Source organism: Pelodiscus sinensis, chromosome 1, assembly GCF_049634645.1.
Source record: "Pelodiscus sinensis isolate JC-2024 chromosome 1, ASM4963464v1, whole genome shotgun sequence".
In the NCBI taxonomy this organism is placed as follows: domain Eukaryota; kingdom Metazoa; phylum Chordata; order Testudines; family Trionychidae; genus Pelodiscus; species Pelodiscus sinensis.
In genome coordinates, this window is record NC_134711.1 from 197,688,348 (window position 1) to 197,705,950 (window position 17,603).

At 42.9% G+C, this 17,603-nt stretch overlaps 1 protein-coding gene across 3 annotated transcripts in view; it reads left to right on the forward strand.

The window, feature by feature from the left end:
- Positions 1-17,603, forward strand: part of CFAP47 (cilia and flagella associated protein 47) — a 665,273-nt gene that overhangs the window by 430,041 nt on the left and 217,629 nt on the right. For all 3 annotated transcript variants that reach the window (XM_075913261.1, XM_075913262.1, XM_075913264.1), the window contains exon 49: positions 3,874-3,985. In XM_075913261.1, the coding sequence (XP_075769376.1) occupies positions 3,874-3,985 (112 nt within the window). The remainder of the gene's footprint in view (positions 1-3,873; positions 3,986-17,603) is intronic.

Below are 17,603 nucleotides of genomic sequence, written 5' to 3' on the forward strand. Positions count from 1 at the left end.
CATAGTAACTCAGAACAGCCTTTGAAGCATATATGTTGCTCTCTTTACACAGTTAATTTATTACCAAAGGCCCCACTACCGTAAATCAGGCTCTCCCAGCACAATCCAAACATTACATTTATCTCAACAGTCCAAATCTGGCTCTGGTGTCTCGTACTTACACCTCTGCTCAGCTCTCAGGTACGACTTTGACCTCCTTCACCATTCTTCAGTAGTTAGGGTGTTATTCTGCCCTGTGTCATTCATGGGAATGGTTCTACCTCTTGCCTAGATACATAAGTTGGGCTCAGCCCACCATTGTTCCCCTATCTTCAAACCTTTCTGGTATTCCAGCTTCAGGTCACCAGCTCCGAGACCTGCAGCCATCTCGCTTTGCTGATCTTAGTCTGCAAGTCCTCTCTGACCTGGCTTTCTTGCCTGGGGCCAGTTACAGCCTGCTAACTTCAATGTTCCTGCCTTCTACTTTCACTTGTCTGACCTGGCTCCACTGTTCAACCAGGGAATTTTCACCACTCCTTGTTTCAGAGTGTGCCTTCACTGAAGCTGTCAGCTGTGTTCTGCTCTTCCTCTGAGCTTTTCTGGCTCTAAGGTTTATGGGTTCTCTTCCTTTTTAAACTCTGAGCCTGAACTTTCTATGCACTCTTTTAAGATGCTGGGCACTGGGTTCTGAACTCCCCTGTCTGGATTTTGAATTCTCCTTTATAGCTCCTCAGGCAGCCTCAACTTCCTCATTACACCCATTACACTGAACTGGAATGGGGGAGTTGAGCCCAGTTTTGTTTAGATCAGACTGATGGAAGATTGAGGAAATACCAATTTCAGATGGCATTTGGGGGCCTGTTTCACTGGCCACTGAAGCAAGTGGCAAATCTTAAGTGGTAGATCTGGATAATCAGGTGAAAGAAAGACAGACAGACACTGGGATGAAGTTAAGGATACAACATTATTAATTTAGTGCTGCCACCCAATTTTATGTGCTCACTCTTTCTCGTATATAAGCAGTTATTTGGGCCCCGTGCAGGATACAAGACTTATACCATATAACTAGGTGTAATCAATAACTCTTCAGCCAGGTCCCTACAACTCAACATACTTAGCATCTTCTCACCCTAACCCCTTTGAGGAGTGTGGAGTGTATCATAGTGGATCTCAGACTGGGATACTTCAGGTCTCTTTCTCCCTACCGGTAATCAGTCCTACCAGTCATACCCTCAGTCTCATTTATCTGTGGAAGCTGGCCCTTTAGCCTTTATTCTCACTGGACACAAATATCAACTAATTAAATATGCTTATACTGCTTCCTGTATTTAAAATTCCTAATTTTACTGTTTTAATATAAATTGTGCACACATGCAGCTGCAAAGAAGGTGGAAAATCCACTGGATCCCTGCCAATTTGGTCTAATGGGAAAAAATATATCAAGAGAGGCAATTGGTCAGATCTCTGGCATCCTGGAAAGGCAGGTCAGTGTACCTCAAATACAAGGAAGGAGGGCAGGATGTCAGTGATGGCAAGATCGGGCTCTAGTCACCTGCAAAAGCTTTAATTTGAGGGGACTTGTGAGAGCCAAACAGATCCTTTCCAGCTGTCCAAAGCACAGTCCTGTGTGTACGCTGAAACACAAATTTAGGCACAGCACTGGCATGTCAAAGGACTGGTCCACATTATGAGCTAAGGTCGACATACACTCATTACAAATTTGACCTAATGCCGAGTATCTACAAAAGATTTGATATTAAGTTGAAGGTCCTTTAACTGATACAAAGATAGAAAAGATGAACCAATATTTATATAAAATACAAAACTATTACAGTATTTAACTTTGAAGTCATACAGTTGAAATCACAAATTGGTAAAGAAGTCTAAAAAGATTAAAATAGTGATTTTAGTCTGTCCATGTTTCACATCCTCTGATTTTATAGTATGTATTCTACAACATAAATGAAAGAAACTACACCTTTAATCAGAAAACAAGAATAAAAATTACTACCCTCCTTTTGGAACTTTGCTTTTACATGTTTTACAGTGTTTCATTTTGACTCTGCAATTTCTTTGTATTTAATTTCCTAATGTGCTCAGTTGTAATGGGGAGAAAAAGAAAAAAGCTCAAATTATTTGACTTGCACAATTTTAAAAATATCACCTTGTAAGTTCCTTCATTCATATCTGGCAGAAGTATGAGACAAGAGACCTTAGGGGAAAATGAGGGAAAGAGGATCAAGAAAAGACAGACAAAGAAGAAAATTTCAATATTATATGGATTTTAACACTGCAGGAGCATATTTTGTGTAACCAGTTAGATGTATATATGTCCAGGGAGAAGTCTGATTATAATTGAATTAGCAGGCAGTTGGTTAAACCAAGGCATTACAGGGACAGTTAAATTGTAGACAGAAGGAGAATAAAGAATACCAGAGTCATGAGAATGATGGTTTGTTTTTGTTTTGTAAGTCAAGCAACTGGTAATAACATGCAGCAGAAACATCATAAAATGAAACAGAAACAAGAAAGAACAATTAGAGGAGCATAAATAGAAATGACAAAGCATAGCATTCATTCCATAACAATAAAGGGATTTAGAAAGATAAGGAAGATACATGATTAACTAGATAAACCAATCACTACTTTGAAATGCCTATGAAGAGCCTCAATTTAGAGATGATGAAATAGCAGGGTGATTTTTTTCCCCAAGCTTTCTACAATAGTATTATATGATAATCTCCACAAAATTGAATACTCAGTTTTCCAATAATAAAGGAGCATCATTACATAGTGTACAAATAACACAGTTGTTTATAAGAAGGTTTTAAAGAAAGTATCATCTCATCAGATGTCAGTAACTTCTGTAAATTTAACTGAAAGGGAATGAGCCTTTCACTGAGGCTTTAAATTGTTATTTAGATTTGGGAGAAATTAATAAACTTTGAATAGTAACAAATATATTTCAGTTATTTTAAGAAAGTCAGAAGTCATCAGAAAAGTATATATAAATGATTTTAATATAAAATGTGGGGCAAGTTACTGAAATTGTTTAAATGAATATGGTCTGAAAGTCCATGAAAAAACTACAATTCAATTAAACACAGATTCAGGAAGGGAAGACTTTAAAGGTAAACAGAGGTTTTTTTTTAAAGTGTATATGTATGTATATACACATTTTACTGTATATTTCCAACTACAAAGTTATAAAGAAATAAACCCCTTACTAAGTTTCTACATCACTAAAGGTCATGTTTTCCTTGGACCTAGTACAGGTTACAGTGGGAAAGGCACCAAACTGGTTCCTTTCCCTTATGTAAGAGCAAGATGCTAATTGTCCTACACAAGGGTGCACCATTCCAGTGCCCTTGGGGAATACAAGTTACACTGAAAGTGATGGGCAAAGAAAGGAATGTATGGCTACCCTATAAATCTCCTCTCATTGGCCAAGGAAGACAGAGGAATAGTCTCCACCATCCTAAACGTTAGTGCAGCATGCATTCTTGCCCTTTGCACTGTGGGGCTTTGGGAGGAATTGTGTCTATTGAAGTATATCATTGAAAATATTTCCTTAACAAAAGATTTATTTAAATATATCATCAGTTTTCAAAACAGTTCTAAAGTTTGGCTCCTAAATCCATTATTTAGACACCTCTAAATAAAAGTAGCCTTACATTTGAAGTTGTTGAATATCTTTTGGTCCTGTGGGGTTAGTGGCACAGTGCCAGGTACATTGAATACATACATAATGTTTGCAATCTCTAATTCTGTATTTGCTCAATACAAGAGGAAAGATTATGTTACTATTCAAAACTACTGGAAAAGATATATTTTTCATTTTCTTTGGAAGCAGAGTTAGATTTGATTTTTTGTGTGTGCAATCTGTCTTCTTAGGTGACTTCAGATCTTTCAATGGTGGCTGGTGCTCCAAACCTTACTGTAGAAGCTGATGACACAGCTGCTTACACTCTGAATGTATCTGCATGGAAACGAGGAGTATTTAAAGGTAAAAAAAATCACTTTGTATATGATCGTTTTCATAACAATAATTAACAAGTCCATATCTATAAACTACATATCTTTCCACAAACCCTACTCAAGTTTCTTTAAATTGCATAATCTAAAAATGTCCATATCCTGTCTTTACTGCTTACTGTGTTCTGTGCTAAAGAATACACTTTCCTCAGCCTGTGTACCTTGCTGAATGAGACAAGGGTTTCTACAGAGCCCTCTTCATTGTATATATGTCACTGACTACTTTATGTGCAGGGAACACTGTAATAGAAAAGTTTATGTTTCAGGAGCTTGGCATTTCACCATGTAAAGCTAATTCATTGCTTAGTAGTACATATTTAACCTAAATTAGTCACTTGTATTCCAGTGGAATAATCTTTCAGAATGTTTATCTGTAATTATTAAAAATAATGATAGTATTCAACTTGTGTGCATGTGTATGTGTGGTTTGAAAAGTCTATTACTTGGCCAGATTGAAAAAACTCCTATTATTTAAGGAGATGTGGCTATTTCTGCTATCAGAAAGGGTCCCACCTTTGCTGACTTCTGAAAAAAAACCATGTCTGTTGAGAATTGCACAAGAGCCATCTTGTAACACTAACTGGTCATCATCACGAGTTACACAATAGGGAAAGGTTTGTCCACTTCTGTTTCTTCTTCCCTACAGTTACAAAGAGAAAGAACCTCAGCTACTAGTCAGGCTAGTATCTAGCCTGGCTAGTCAGGTTCCAAGTTAGCATTTTTTATTTATCAAATATGTAAATATGCGGTTAGGTTTCTTGTTATTTTAAGATAACTATTTTCTTCTAAATTTAAATATATTGCTCCAGTGTGTGTCAGTACTAGCACTATTCAATAAAAATTGGAAAACGGCTAGCACTCACCTGGAATCAGACTCTCAATTCACACTTCAAACTGTAAAATTCAAACAGTCAGGCACACACACACACTCACACCACAGCTAGTACTCTCACCGGGTAGCCTCTTCGGTGGTGGGGTCGCTTTGCTCTCCCTCTTCAACTCCCCTGTCTGCAGTCTCCTGTCTGCTTCGCTATTCGATATTATGACTTTCCCTACAAAATCAGGACTTCTGGGCACTCTATACTACTACCTTAACTCTGAGATAAATACATATTATTTTTTTAAGAACTAAGGGTATGTCTACACTACAAAGTTAATTTGAACTAACAGCCGTTAGTTCGAATTAACTTTGATAGGCGCTACACATACAAACTGCTAGTTTGAACTTAATTCGAACTAGTGGAGCGCTTAATTCGAACTAGGTAAACCTCATTCGACGAGGACTAACGCCTAGTTCGAATTAAGTAGTTTGAAATAAGGGCTGTGTAGCCACTTAATTCGAACTAGTGGGAGTCTAGCCCTTCCCAGTTTGCCCTGGTGGCCACTCTGGGCCAAACCAGTGAAACTCTTCTGCCCCCCTCCCGGCTCCGGAGCTCTTAAAGGGGCACGGTCTGGCTACGATGCTTGTGCCAGGTGCATGCCTGCAAGCACCTAGCCAGCAGACCCTGCACCTGGCACGGCACGAGCCAGCCACCCACTGCCACCCAGCCCTCCGCCTCTTCCCGGGACCAGGCTGGCAGCTCCCAGGAGCCTGCCCGGGGCTACAAGAGGCAGGCGCCCGCCTGGTCTAGTGCGGAGATCGTGGACCTCATTGAGGTTTGGGGGGAGGTCTCCAACGTCCACGACCTCTGCACTAGACACAGGAAAATGGCAGTCTAGGGCAGGATAGCTGCCAGCCTGGCCACCAAAGGCCGCATGTGAACCCAAGAGCAAGTTTGCATGAAAATCAAGGTGGTCCAGTGAGACCCCCGACCCCGAGCTCTGAGCTTAGAACATAAGAACGACCGTACTGGGTCAGACCAAAGGTCCATCTAGCCCAGTAGCCTGTCTGCCGACAGCGGCCAACACCAGCTACCCCAGAGGGGATGGACCGAAGACAATGACCAGCTATTTGTCTCGTGCCATCCATCTCCAGCCTTCCACAAACAGAGGCCAGGGACACCGTTCCTACCCCCTGGCTAATAGCACTCCATGGACCCAACCTCCATGAATTTATCTAACTTCTCTTTAAACTCTGTTATAGTTCTAGCCTTCACAGCCTCCTGTGGCAAGGAGTTCTACAGGTTGACTATTTGCTTTGTGAAGAAGAACTTTCTTTTATTAAAGCGACAAGGAGTCCTGTGGCACCTTATAGACTAACTGAAGTGTAGGAGCATAAGCTTTCGTGGGCAAAGACCCACTTCCTCAGATGCATCTGACGAAGTGGGTCTTTGCCCACGAAAGCTTATGCTCCTACACTTCAGTTAGTCTATAAGGTGCCACAGGACTCCTCGTCGCTTTTGCAGATTCAGACTAACACGGCTACCCCTCTGATACTTTCTTTTATTAGTTTGAAGCCTGCTACCCATTCATTTCATTTGGTGTCCTCTAGACCTTTTATTATGGGAACTGATGAAGAACTTTTCTTTATGCACCCTCTCCACACCACTCATGATTTTATAGACCTCTATCATATTCCCCCTCAGTCTCCTCTTTTCTAAGCTGAAAAGTCCCAGTCTTTTTAGCCTCTCTTCATATGGGACCTGTTCCAAACCCCTAATCTTTTTAGTTGCCCTTTTCTGAACCCTTTCCAAGGCCAAAACATCTCTTTTGAGGTGAGGAGACCACATCTGTACAAAGTACTGAAGATAAGGCGTACCATAGTTTTATACTTCCCCTCCTCCTTCTTCCCCTTGCTTCCCCCTTCCAGTCCTTCCTCCCAGGTTTCCCCCTCCCCTCTCTCACCCTCTCTCTTCCACCTCCTTTTCCCAGTCTCCCCAGAGATTAATCCCCCCCAGTTTTGTTAAATAAAGAGAGTTTCTATTTTTGAACACACGTGTCCTTTATTTTTTACATCAGGAAGGGGGGCTAGGGAAGGGTAAGTGGAAGGAGGTGAGGGAGAAATGGGGTACGAGCCCCCGATGGGGAGGACTGGGGTGGTTCTGCGGGTTCCTCGGGGTGGAAGCTCTCCTGCAGGGTCTCCTGGATCCTGACAGTCCCCGATTGACCCCCCCCCAGATGGCAGCCTGTGGCAAGTGCAGCCGGGCTGATGGCCGAGCGCTGTGATGTGCCGAGTGCGAGCACTCAGGGCACTCCAAGACAGGAGTGCTTTGCTGTCCCTCATTGAGGTAGACAAGCAAGCGGGGAACCCTGAGAACTGTCTGTCCGGGGTGGGGGTCGGGTCCCTTTAAGCACAGCCCTCGGCTAGCCTGAGGCAGCAGCTCCACGCTCTAAGTCCTAACCTGATGCCCTGCCGGCACCTGTTCTGGCCAGCCTTAACCTCGGTTCAGAGTCCACTCAATGTGGACATACTAGTTCGAATTAGCAAAATGCTAATTCTAATTAGTTTTTAGATCTAGATGCACTAGTTCGAATTAGCTTAGTTCGAATTAACTAATTCGCATTAAGTTAGTTCGAATTAGTGCTGCAGTATAGACATACCATAAGATACTCTAGTGACAGCACCATTAAAAAGCACACAAGGAATTTAATACTTCTAGGTTCTAGGCACTAGGATAATGTGTTGAAAATAATGTGTAAGGCTACACACTGAATGAAAAGGATAAAAATAAATACTGAACAACTGCTCACTGAATGGTACTGTTGATCTTCTAGAAAACACATACAGGCAGTCCCCGGGTTATGTACAAGATAGGGACTGTAGGTTTGTTCTTAAGTTGAATCTGTATGTAAGTCGGAACTGGCATCCAGATTCAGCCGCTGAATCTGGACACCAGTTCTGACTTACATACAGATTCAACTTAAGAACCCCAGGAGTCCCCAAGTCAGCTGCTGCTGAAACTGATCAGCGGCTGATTCCAGGAAGCCCGGGGCAGAGCAACTCTGCCTCGGGCTTCCTGTAGTCAGCCGCTGGTCAGTTTCAGCAGCGGCTAACTTGGGGACGCCTGGGGCAGAGCAGCTCGGGTGCTGCTGGGTTGGTCCAGTAGCGCGGCTGCTCCTCGGCGCTACTGGACCAACCCAGCAGCACCCAAGCTGCTCTGCCCCAGGCTTCCGGATTCAGCCGCTGCTGAATCTGACCAGCAGTGGCTGAATCAGGACGCCTGGGGAGAACAGCTGGGGTGCTGCCCGGTTGGTCCAGTAGCGCCCAGAGCGGCGCTACGGAACCAACTGGCAGCGCCCCAGCTGCTGTACCACAGGTGTCCGGAGCAAAGCCATGGAGCACAGGGGCAGCGGGACAGCCCAGACGCGTCTGGGCTGTCCGCTGCCCGCGTGCTCCGCGGCTTTGCTCTGCTTTGCCCCCCCCCCCCGTCCCCCTGGTCTGCAGACCAGGGGGATGGGGGGGGGGGCAAAGCAGAGCCAAGCCGCAGAGGACGCGGCCAGCTGACAGCTGTCAGCTGACCGCGCGCTCCGCGGCTTGGCTCTGCTTTGCCCCCCCCATCCCTCTGGTCTGCAAACCAGCGGGAGGGGGGGGGCAAAGCAGAGCCAAGCCGCGGAGCGCGCTGCCAGCTGACCGCGCGCTCTGCGGCTTGGCTCTGCCTTGCCTCCCCCCCCCTCCCCCTGGTCTGCAGACCGGGGGGGGGGGGGGCAAAGCAGAGCAAAGCAGAGCCAAGCCGCGGAGCGCGTGGGCAGCGGACAACCCTGTCCGCTGCCCTCGTGTTCCGCTGCTTTGCTTCCTCTCCCTGGTCTGCTGGAGACCAGGGAGAGGAACGGCCCCGTTCGTAACTGCGAATCCGACATAAGTCGGATCCACGTAACTCGGGGACTGCCTGTACTGTATAATTAAAAGTTTTATCCTAATGCATTTGCACAAGCAGCCTGAATTCTTGAATTTTGTAACCTTACGGAGCTTGACTTTTTGCAACCTTACTAGTCTTTTAATATATTTTTATGTAATTTTAAAATGCATTTTGCAGTGTATAGTTGATATGAAGTGCTTCTTATTATATAAATTGCTGTTTTGAGCAAAGGGAGTTCAAAAAGAGTTTCACTAAATTACATTTGTGTTTTCCAGGTTCCTATTTTAATATTATTGTGCTGACAAGGGACACAGTTTTAAAGTCAGTCCTTTCAGTCTTTGCTATTTCTTAAAAGATCTTTAGAAACATACTAATACTGTGGGAAGATTATAAGCTCTAGTTAATTTTTTAGTCATAGATTTGCCTTAATGGAGAAATAAAATTTAAAAAGCAGTTCCTCCTACATTGTTCTGGCTCCACACAGAAGTCTCCTATAATCCATTCCTAAGAAATAGGTTTAAATTCATTTAGATTTTATAAAGTGATTTCCAAATATTCTTTTCTAAAGTATTAGAATAGTTATAGGTGTATTGCACAGAATGAGTAACGGTGATTTTTTAAAGTTCCTTTTAAAAGTGTGTGTGTTTTTTAAAAACAGCCTCAAAGGCCCAAAAAAGCCCTAATATTTGAAAATACAAAGATACTGGCATTTGATTTGCTCAACTTTTCCCATGATTAGGCTGGTGGGGAAAAAAATAGAGGTTATTGCTGCTCCAGAATGGCCTGGGACAAACATTTTTTCTTACTGCTTGGCACAGCAATTTGAGTATAGACTGCAGTTCATCGCACCCCAAAGTGTTGTGTGAATAGACATTCATCAATTATTACATTTCCTTTAGTGCAAACTGGGTTCCCCTTAGTAAATACTGCAAGCAACTTAATTCTATCTCGCATTGTGCACACTATTTCAACTTACTGGTGAAGGAGTTCTGTGAAAGCACTTTACAAAGACCAAAGTCCAGTGTCATCTAGTCTTTCACTATTCCTTGTTCTCACCACCTTTAGTTCCACATCAACTTCCTTGACACCAGCTGCAGTAGAATATTGGTCTAGATTCTATACCTCACTCTTTGGATGAGCTTGATGAGCATCACATACCATGTTGCATTTCTGACTGAGCCTATATGTACACTTCTATAGGGATTGATGATCTGAAATTGATCCACCAGTCATAAATTTAGCAGCTTTAGAGAAAACCTGCGAAATTGACTGCAGGTTGCTCTCCAGTTGACCCTGTTACTCTACCATGGATGAGAAAAGGGTAGTTGATGGGAGAGTTTCTCCCATTGACCATCCTGCAGTGTAGACCCTGTGGTAATTCAACTTGAGATATTTTGACTCCAGCTACATTACACATGTAGCTGGAGTTGTGTACTTTAAGTCAACTTTCTGCTATAGTGTAGATGTAGCCTAAGTGGGATTGTGGACTGTATGTTTGACACCGCTATGCTGTAGTCATCAACATATGTAACTGCTTCTCCAAAGGAAATATAGAGCAATTTGCCTTCATTAAAACAAACACCTGCTGTAGCCCAATAAACAAATGTTACAACACATGCCTATTAATAGCAAAAGAGAAGAAAAACATATGGAGGAGGAGAGGACATGGAGAGATTATTTGAACATTAAAAACAAATTGTGCTCCATGTGGAATTCTGCCATTGATTATCTTTATGTACCAAATACATGCTGCTTTTCTTCTGGATATCATTCTGTTTCTGTTAGATTATAAGGAAAATATCAAAGAGAGTCAAATTTTGCTAGCATTGGCACTTGGAGAGCTAATGCAGAAAATAGATTAGTTGCAGTATTGCCAATCCACGTGTTATCAACTGTACTCTTTCTTCTCTTTATTTCAGTTTTCTTTTTCTCCCTTCATTTGGTTGTACAGTTGTATTGAGTGCTGTCTCTTATAGTCATACAAAATCTTCAGTTGGTTGGCTGGGAGTGGATCCATTTCCTAATTTTATTTAGCATCCTTAGTTTACTGTTAGTGTATTTTGAACGTAAGAACATAAAACAGCCATACTGGACCAGACCAAAGGTCCATCTAGCCCAGTATCCTGTCTTTGGACAGTGGCCAATGCCAGATGCCACAGAGGGAGTGAACAGAACAGGGAATCATCAAGTGATTCATTTCTGTCATCCATTTCCAGCCCCTGGCAAACAGGAGCTAGGGGCACCATTCCTACCCATCCTGGCTAAGCAAAGTGTGCAAACATTGACAGCTTTTTAAAATGACAGCTTTGAATGGCTATGGTTTGCCTCTCTGCCTCTACTCTGGTTCAGTCTACTGATGACTGTTGATGACCGCCATGTTTGCTGAGGTCACCACCCAGTTGATATCTGGCATAATGCTGCCAGATCCTGTGTAGTCCACTGGTCCTATGCCACTGTGGCAGCTCCACTGCACAACTGCAGGCTGCTGTCTTGTCTTAATCCTGTGCTGGAGTCTCTCTCGCCAGAACACAATAAGACCTCAGACACAGTCCTCACTCCCCTCCATGCACCCTGGGCTCAAGTACCCAGTCTATTAGGTTAGAGCACACAACTTTCATGAGCCCTTCCTCATTTCCAAAAAAATAAAGCAACAATTTCTGAATAATGCAACTTAAAGTGCTTCATGAAATTCTATTGAATACACTGCAAATTATATCTGTCAGCAAGTTTTCCCAACTTTTTTCTTTTTGACTAGGAGGGAACTTGGGAGCTTCAAATATGCTTTAGTAGGGTCCTATCAATTTCATGGCTGAGAAAAATGTGTCATGGAATGTGAAATAAAGCCTTCCCCCATAAAATCTGATCTCCTCATGCTGCTGGGAGCGAGGGGCTCTTCGTTGTTACACTAGTCTTGCGGAGAAGGGACAGGAGTTTTCCTTCCCCTGTATGGCTGCTGTTGGGGAGATTAGACCCAGCTGCAGAATCAGTGCAGAAGACAGGGTGCACCCTAATTCCTACACTGCAGCAGCCTAGGAGCTGGGCTCTGGGCTTCTGCTCCCTTCTCTCTGTGGCTCTCCTGGCAGCTCCTGCTGGGGTTTGGGGCTTCTGTCCCCTTATTCTTCAGCCAGAGCACACCGGGCTCCAGGCTTCTACCCCCTCCACCATGGCTCCTACTGTGGCTCTGATACAAAGCTTGTGGCTTCCACCTCATGGGCTGCCACCCAGGCAGCATGGGCTCCTGCTGCTCCAGCTGGGGCATCCAAAACTTGGGGGCTTCTGTCCCCATTGCTCCAGCCAGTGCAACCCTGCTCTAGCTGGGGCAATCTTCCACCCCATCACTACAACCAGGGCAGCCTGGGCTTGGGATTCTCCCCCGTCCCCTGTGGCTCCAGATGTGACTTAGAGCTTCAGTGCCTGTGGCTGCAGCCAGGCATAGTGTGCCCCGACTCAGGGCTTCTCCCTCCATGGCTCCTCAGGGCTCAGGGTGACTGAATTGGGGCCTTTCAGGGCTGAGGCACCCTGGGGGATCCACAAATTGGCAGGGGGGCTGTGTCTTAATCTGCCAATGGCCTGGACTAGCAGCTAGGAGTCCCTGCTGGGCCACTCCCAGCAGTATGGGAGAGAGCCTTTCCACCTCTGGGAATCTCGTTTAGCTGTAGGAAACTTGGGGCCCGCTGTTTTCAGACCCCAACTCTGAAGGCAGCACAGAAATTAGGGTGGTATTTTGGGAGTCCCTCCCCCCCAGAAAGTTTTGCAACTCTGCTCCTCAATCAATGTTCCCTCTAATTTTTTCCATCCATGTGTGGAATTCATTTTTATGTGTAGTGAGGCATGTACAAATGTGCGCCAGCAGAAACAAGAGACCTCACTGTGAGCATTCTACTAATAAGCTGAGAGGCACTTGAATCTCTCCTGAGTGGCCACACAAGCGCACAGCTTACAGAGAAAACTGCTTTTGATCCTGTTTTGAGCCGTGATCCGCATGGTTACAATACCATGAAATAAACCAATTTTAAAATATTCTGGACGTGAAATTGTCCACAATGGATTTTGAATTTGGTGGGACCATACATATTATCCTGGAAAGAGGGCTGTCACTAGGAAGGCACAAGATCTGGAGCAACTTACCCCAGTGCCCCAGGCGCAAGGCCCAGGACAACTGCCTCACGACAGGCCAAGCTCTTACCTTACCTCTGCTCTATCCCTGCCCTGCTCTGTCCCTGTCTTTTGCCTTCCGGCCCCTGCTCCACTCCCTCCCCCAAGCAAAGCAAGCCAGAGAGTTATGGGGCAGAAGCAGGGGTCAGCCCTCCTCCTGCAGTGGCAGCGGAAGCCAGAGCAGAGCAGGCTGTTGGGCCTCTCTGCTCCGACACCCTCTCGTAGCCTGTTGTGCCCTGCTTCTCCACAGTGGGAGGTGGGAAGCAGAGTACCCTGGGGCTGGGCCACTCTGCTTCCCGTTGCTGTGGTGAAGCCAAGTGCAGCAGGCTGGGAGAAGATGGCAGGACAGTGAGGAGCAGCTCAGGTGGCTGGGTTGTTCCAGATCTTGCTGCTACAGTGAGTGCAGGGCCTTCTTCTCAGGTAATTCTCTGGGCTGCCCTGGAACCCATCCATGGTTGAGTGCTGTTGTGGGCCCTCCAAAAGCATGGGGCATGGGGCAACCAGCCCAAACCATCCTAGGTCTGCATTGGAAGTCCAAGAGCTTCTGCTCACAGCAAGCTAGTGAAGCAATATGGAACTTTCATATAGAGAGTCAAGATTCTCTAAACACAACTTCATTGAAAATTGGTTTCACAGCATCCTTCAGAAAATAGTTTAGATTTGTCCCTCTGCCCCACACTGACCAAACACGGAGCACATATATCACACCCATTCTTATTTTAAAGCCAGCCTAGAACAGGCATAATAGGTCAGACCATTGGTCCAAGTAATTCAACATCCTGGCTTCCAGCAGGGGCCAATGACAGGTGCTTCAGAGGGAATTAACAGAACAGGGTAATTAACAAGTGGTCCCCATGAACTTATCTTCCATGATCATATCTCATTTTTTTAAACCCACTTATACTCATGACCCTTATAGCAACCCCTAGCAATGAGTTCCATAGGTTGAAACTGCACTGTGTGAAATAATACTTCATATGATTGTTTAAAACCTGCTGCCCATTAATTTAGTAGAGTCTCCCCTGGTTCTTATATTATGTGAATGTGATAAAGAGCACTTCCCTATTCACTTTCACCATGTGATTTTATTGACCTTTATTATACCCCCACCTTAGTAATTCTTTTTCAATCTGAAAAGTCACAGTCTTTTTATTCTCTCTTACTATGGACACTGTTTCATACCCCATCACTCTGTTGTCTTTTTCTGTACCTTTACCAATTCTAATATGCATAGTAAAAGATGTTGTAATGCATATTGAATAATCACAGTGTTGCCCGGGTCCTTCAGGGCAGAGCTTTGGGGATGTGGGGATGTGCGTGCAGGAGGCTGAGACCAGGGGTATGTTCTTTCCCTGCCCCAAGCCCTTCCACTCTACCCCAGGGCCTATTGTCTCACCCTCCCAGGCCACACCCTAATCCACGCATGGCCTGTTCTCTGCCTCTCAGGCCACATTCTCTCCCTTTCCAGGCCACCCAGGGCCTGTTCTTCCCACCCTCCCAGAAAATCACCCCTCTAGCCCACTTGGGACCTGTTCTTTTCCTCCTCCAACCCACTAGGCCCTGTTCTACCCCCGTCCCTGGCCACCCCCAGCCTGCAACTTACTAGTGTGTTGGCAGACAAAAGGGTGGAGCCCCAGCCCTACTAGCCACTCCGTTGGTGTTATGGCTGCCCCCAGTGGCCACTCTACAGGATAGCTCTTCCCTTCAGACTCACTGCCTCCAGTGGCCAATTCTCATATGCATCCCTTAGAATAGCAGCCTGACCGTTTGTATGGTATGGAAAACTGTCCTTTTCCAAGGGATTCTGGTTGTCCTGGCACACCAAACTCTTGCTTTAAGTTAAAAGAAGAGGAAGTTACATATCAAATTTGGTGGCCTTAGCTTTTAATGTTTAGGAGTTATTCTTGAACAAACGGACTCACAGAGAGACTCTATCTATCTATCTATCTATCTATCTATCTATCTATCTATCTATCTATCTATCTATCTATCTATCTATCTATCTATCTATCTATCTATCTATCTATCTATCTATCATCGTTTGTTTCAAGGCTATTGCATGATATCTTTAAGAAGATAGTCACACTCATTAGGAACATGTCTGTAGTATTTAAACCACTGTCTAAACATTCCACATATTTTCAGATTAATGTGCTATATTCCAGCACAAAATAATTTCTTTAGTTGTCTTCAGACAATATATTGGGTTATTGTGAGCAGAGTAATGGATTTTACTATCACTTTAAAACCAGAAAATAATCACGCTCAGAGAATTTCTTTTTTGCCCATAAACCCATCAGTTAGTACAGTCAATTTTATACAAAAGGAAAAAAATGAATATTTTCCACTTCATTAAAGTGTACAGTATTACTTTATATGGCCAATGAATCTCATATTGTGAGATATGATACTGCCAATGAAGTTTTAATGGGAAATAAAACCATCTTTGTCTGGTTAAAGAGATTGCTGCTTTTGTGACAATATAAAACAAAACTGCTGCATCTGTATGTGGATTGCAGTTGAACAAAGGGTTTATATTGCATCCTAAAACTAAAAAAAAAAAAGCAATGACATTTTTAACAAAAGATCATCTTAAAAATGATCTGACAAGAAAAGGAAACATCTCATTGTGCTCTTTTCTTTCATTTTAATGTACATTTAAGAGCTATTTTGTTACAGTTGCTACTCTTAGACCAGTATTCAGTATTTTTATTCTGAAGTGTGCATATGCTAAAGGGCATCTGAGAAACCGTGATATTTTCAAAAATGGCAGTGGCCTAATTCTGCACCTATTAAAATCAATAGGGCCCGGTCTACACTAGACAAGTCAGGTTGGCTTAAGGTATGCTATCCAGCTAATTGCCCTGATTGCCTTTTCAGTGTCACTCTGTCCTAGGACTCTGTCCCCTTACTGTACGCCTAACTTACATTCTTTGATGTTAGATGGATGGCATTGCATTTGGCTGTATTAAACACATATTGTTCAGATTAGTCCACCTTAACAGGCAATCTAGATCAGTTTGTATAATTGACCTGTACAGATAATTATTTAACACTTCATCAATTATAGTATCATCTGCAGTTTTACTAGCAATGATTTTATGGCTTATTCCAGATATCAGATAAAAATACTGAACAGCATTAGATCTTTGTGAAACCCATTTGGAAACACCTCTGCAGGATGGTGATTCTCATGGAAAAGTATTATTAGATTTATCATATAACCAGTTTTAGCTAATTTAGTATGGAATGCATTGATTTTTGTTTAGTTCTATCTTTTGTCAAAATGTTATGTGGGACTAAAGCATATGTCTGAGAGAAGGTTAAATATATTTTTATAGTATAGTTACCTTTATATCAACCAAACTGTTAATCTCAGCAAAAAAAATATCAGGCTTCCTTCACAAGGATTATTTTCCAGTGGTCAGGAATTTTCTATGTGTTCCAAGATTGTTAAACATTAACACTAATGATTGACATCTCCTCTGCCCATTATTTTAATAATCTGGAGTGCAAGTTATCCATTCCCACTCATTTAAAAATGTTTAATAGTTGCTGTTTAATATCTTCTGTAGTTGCTGATGGAATAGAAAGTATTTTTCTATCACTGCAACACATGAAAAATCATCTTACTACTTACCAAATACAGAACAGAAAAAATTATTGAATACTTGTGCCTTTTCTACATAATGATTGACAATCTTATCGTCTTTTTTTGGTATTGAATCTATACCATGGTTAATATTTCATTTGTTCCTGATTATATTTAAAGAACTATTTTTTATTGTCCTTAATCTTACTGGCTTTAGAGATTTAAGTAACTGCCAGTTTGTATTCATTTCTTTTAATTTCCCCACTTTCCCATTTGTTATATGTAGTTATTTATTTGTTGTTTTTTTAATAGCTTGTTTCACATCCCTTTTTAACCAGGATGATTATTTAACTGAAAAATTGCTTCTTCAATTAAACAATTGACTGAGGAATTGTAATTGTATTTGGCATCTAATAAATAATAATTAAATCACAACAAAGTATCTTCAACAGCCCCTAGTTATCATTAACATTATGTTTACATTTTTCTCCCAATGCATTTTCCTCTGAATTCTTGCCCTTTCTCAATTGTAGTGATCCAGGTTTGTACTTAAAGTAGAACAGCTTCTCTTCATTGTTTGTGCTGTTGACATACCTCTTCAGATTTAACTTGCACTGGCATTTTGACTTCTTGAGACCTAATGTCAAATTCACACTAAGTGTTACCTCAATAAATCTATTAGTATGTGTTCTTTCAAAGGCAGAGAAGATTTAAGGATTAGCGTTGCAGATTGAGACAGTGATGAAATTCAGACAGGATTCTGAAGGTATACATGAAATTCAAGATTTGAAGATACCTGTTAAACAAAAGAACCTGGATGGCAGACTGCCATAAAAGGAGGATGACCCATGGAAGAACATGACTGTGAGAACAAGGCAGGGAAAATACCGGTTCGTGGTGATGAAATCAAGTTGAGTAACAATTGCTGCCCTGGAAGAAGAGAAACAGAAACAGGCAGATTATGGGGGAACAAGGAAAAAAAAACAAAGAAGAAGGGAAACCAGTCCCTGCACAAGTAAGGAAGAGATGATGGAGGCCTGGGATTTGAGCTCAAGTTAAAATGAGGGTGATGTACAAAGGACTGTGAGAGAGAACATAAAAACAGA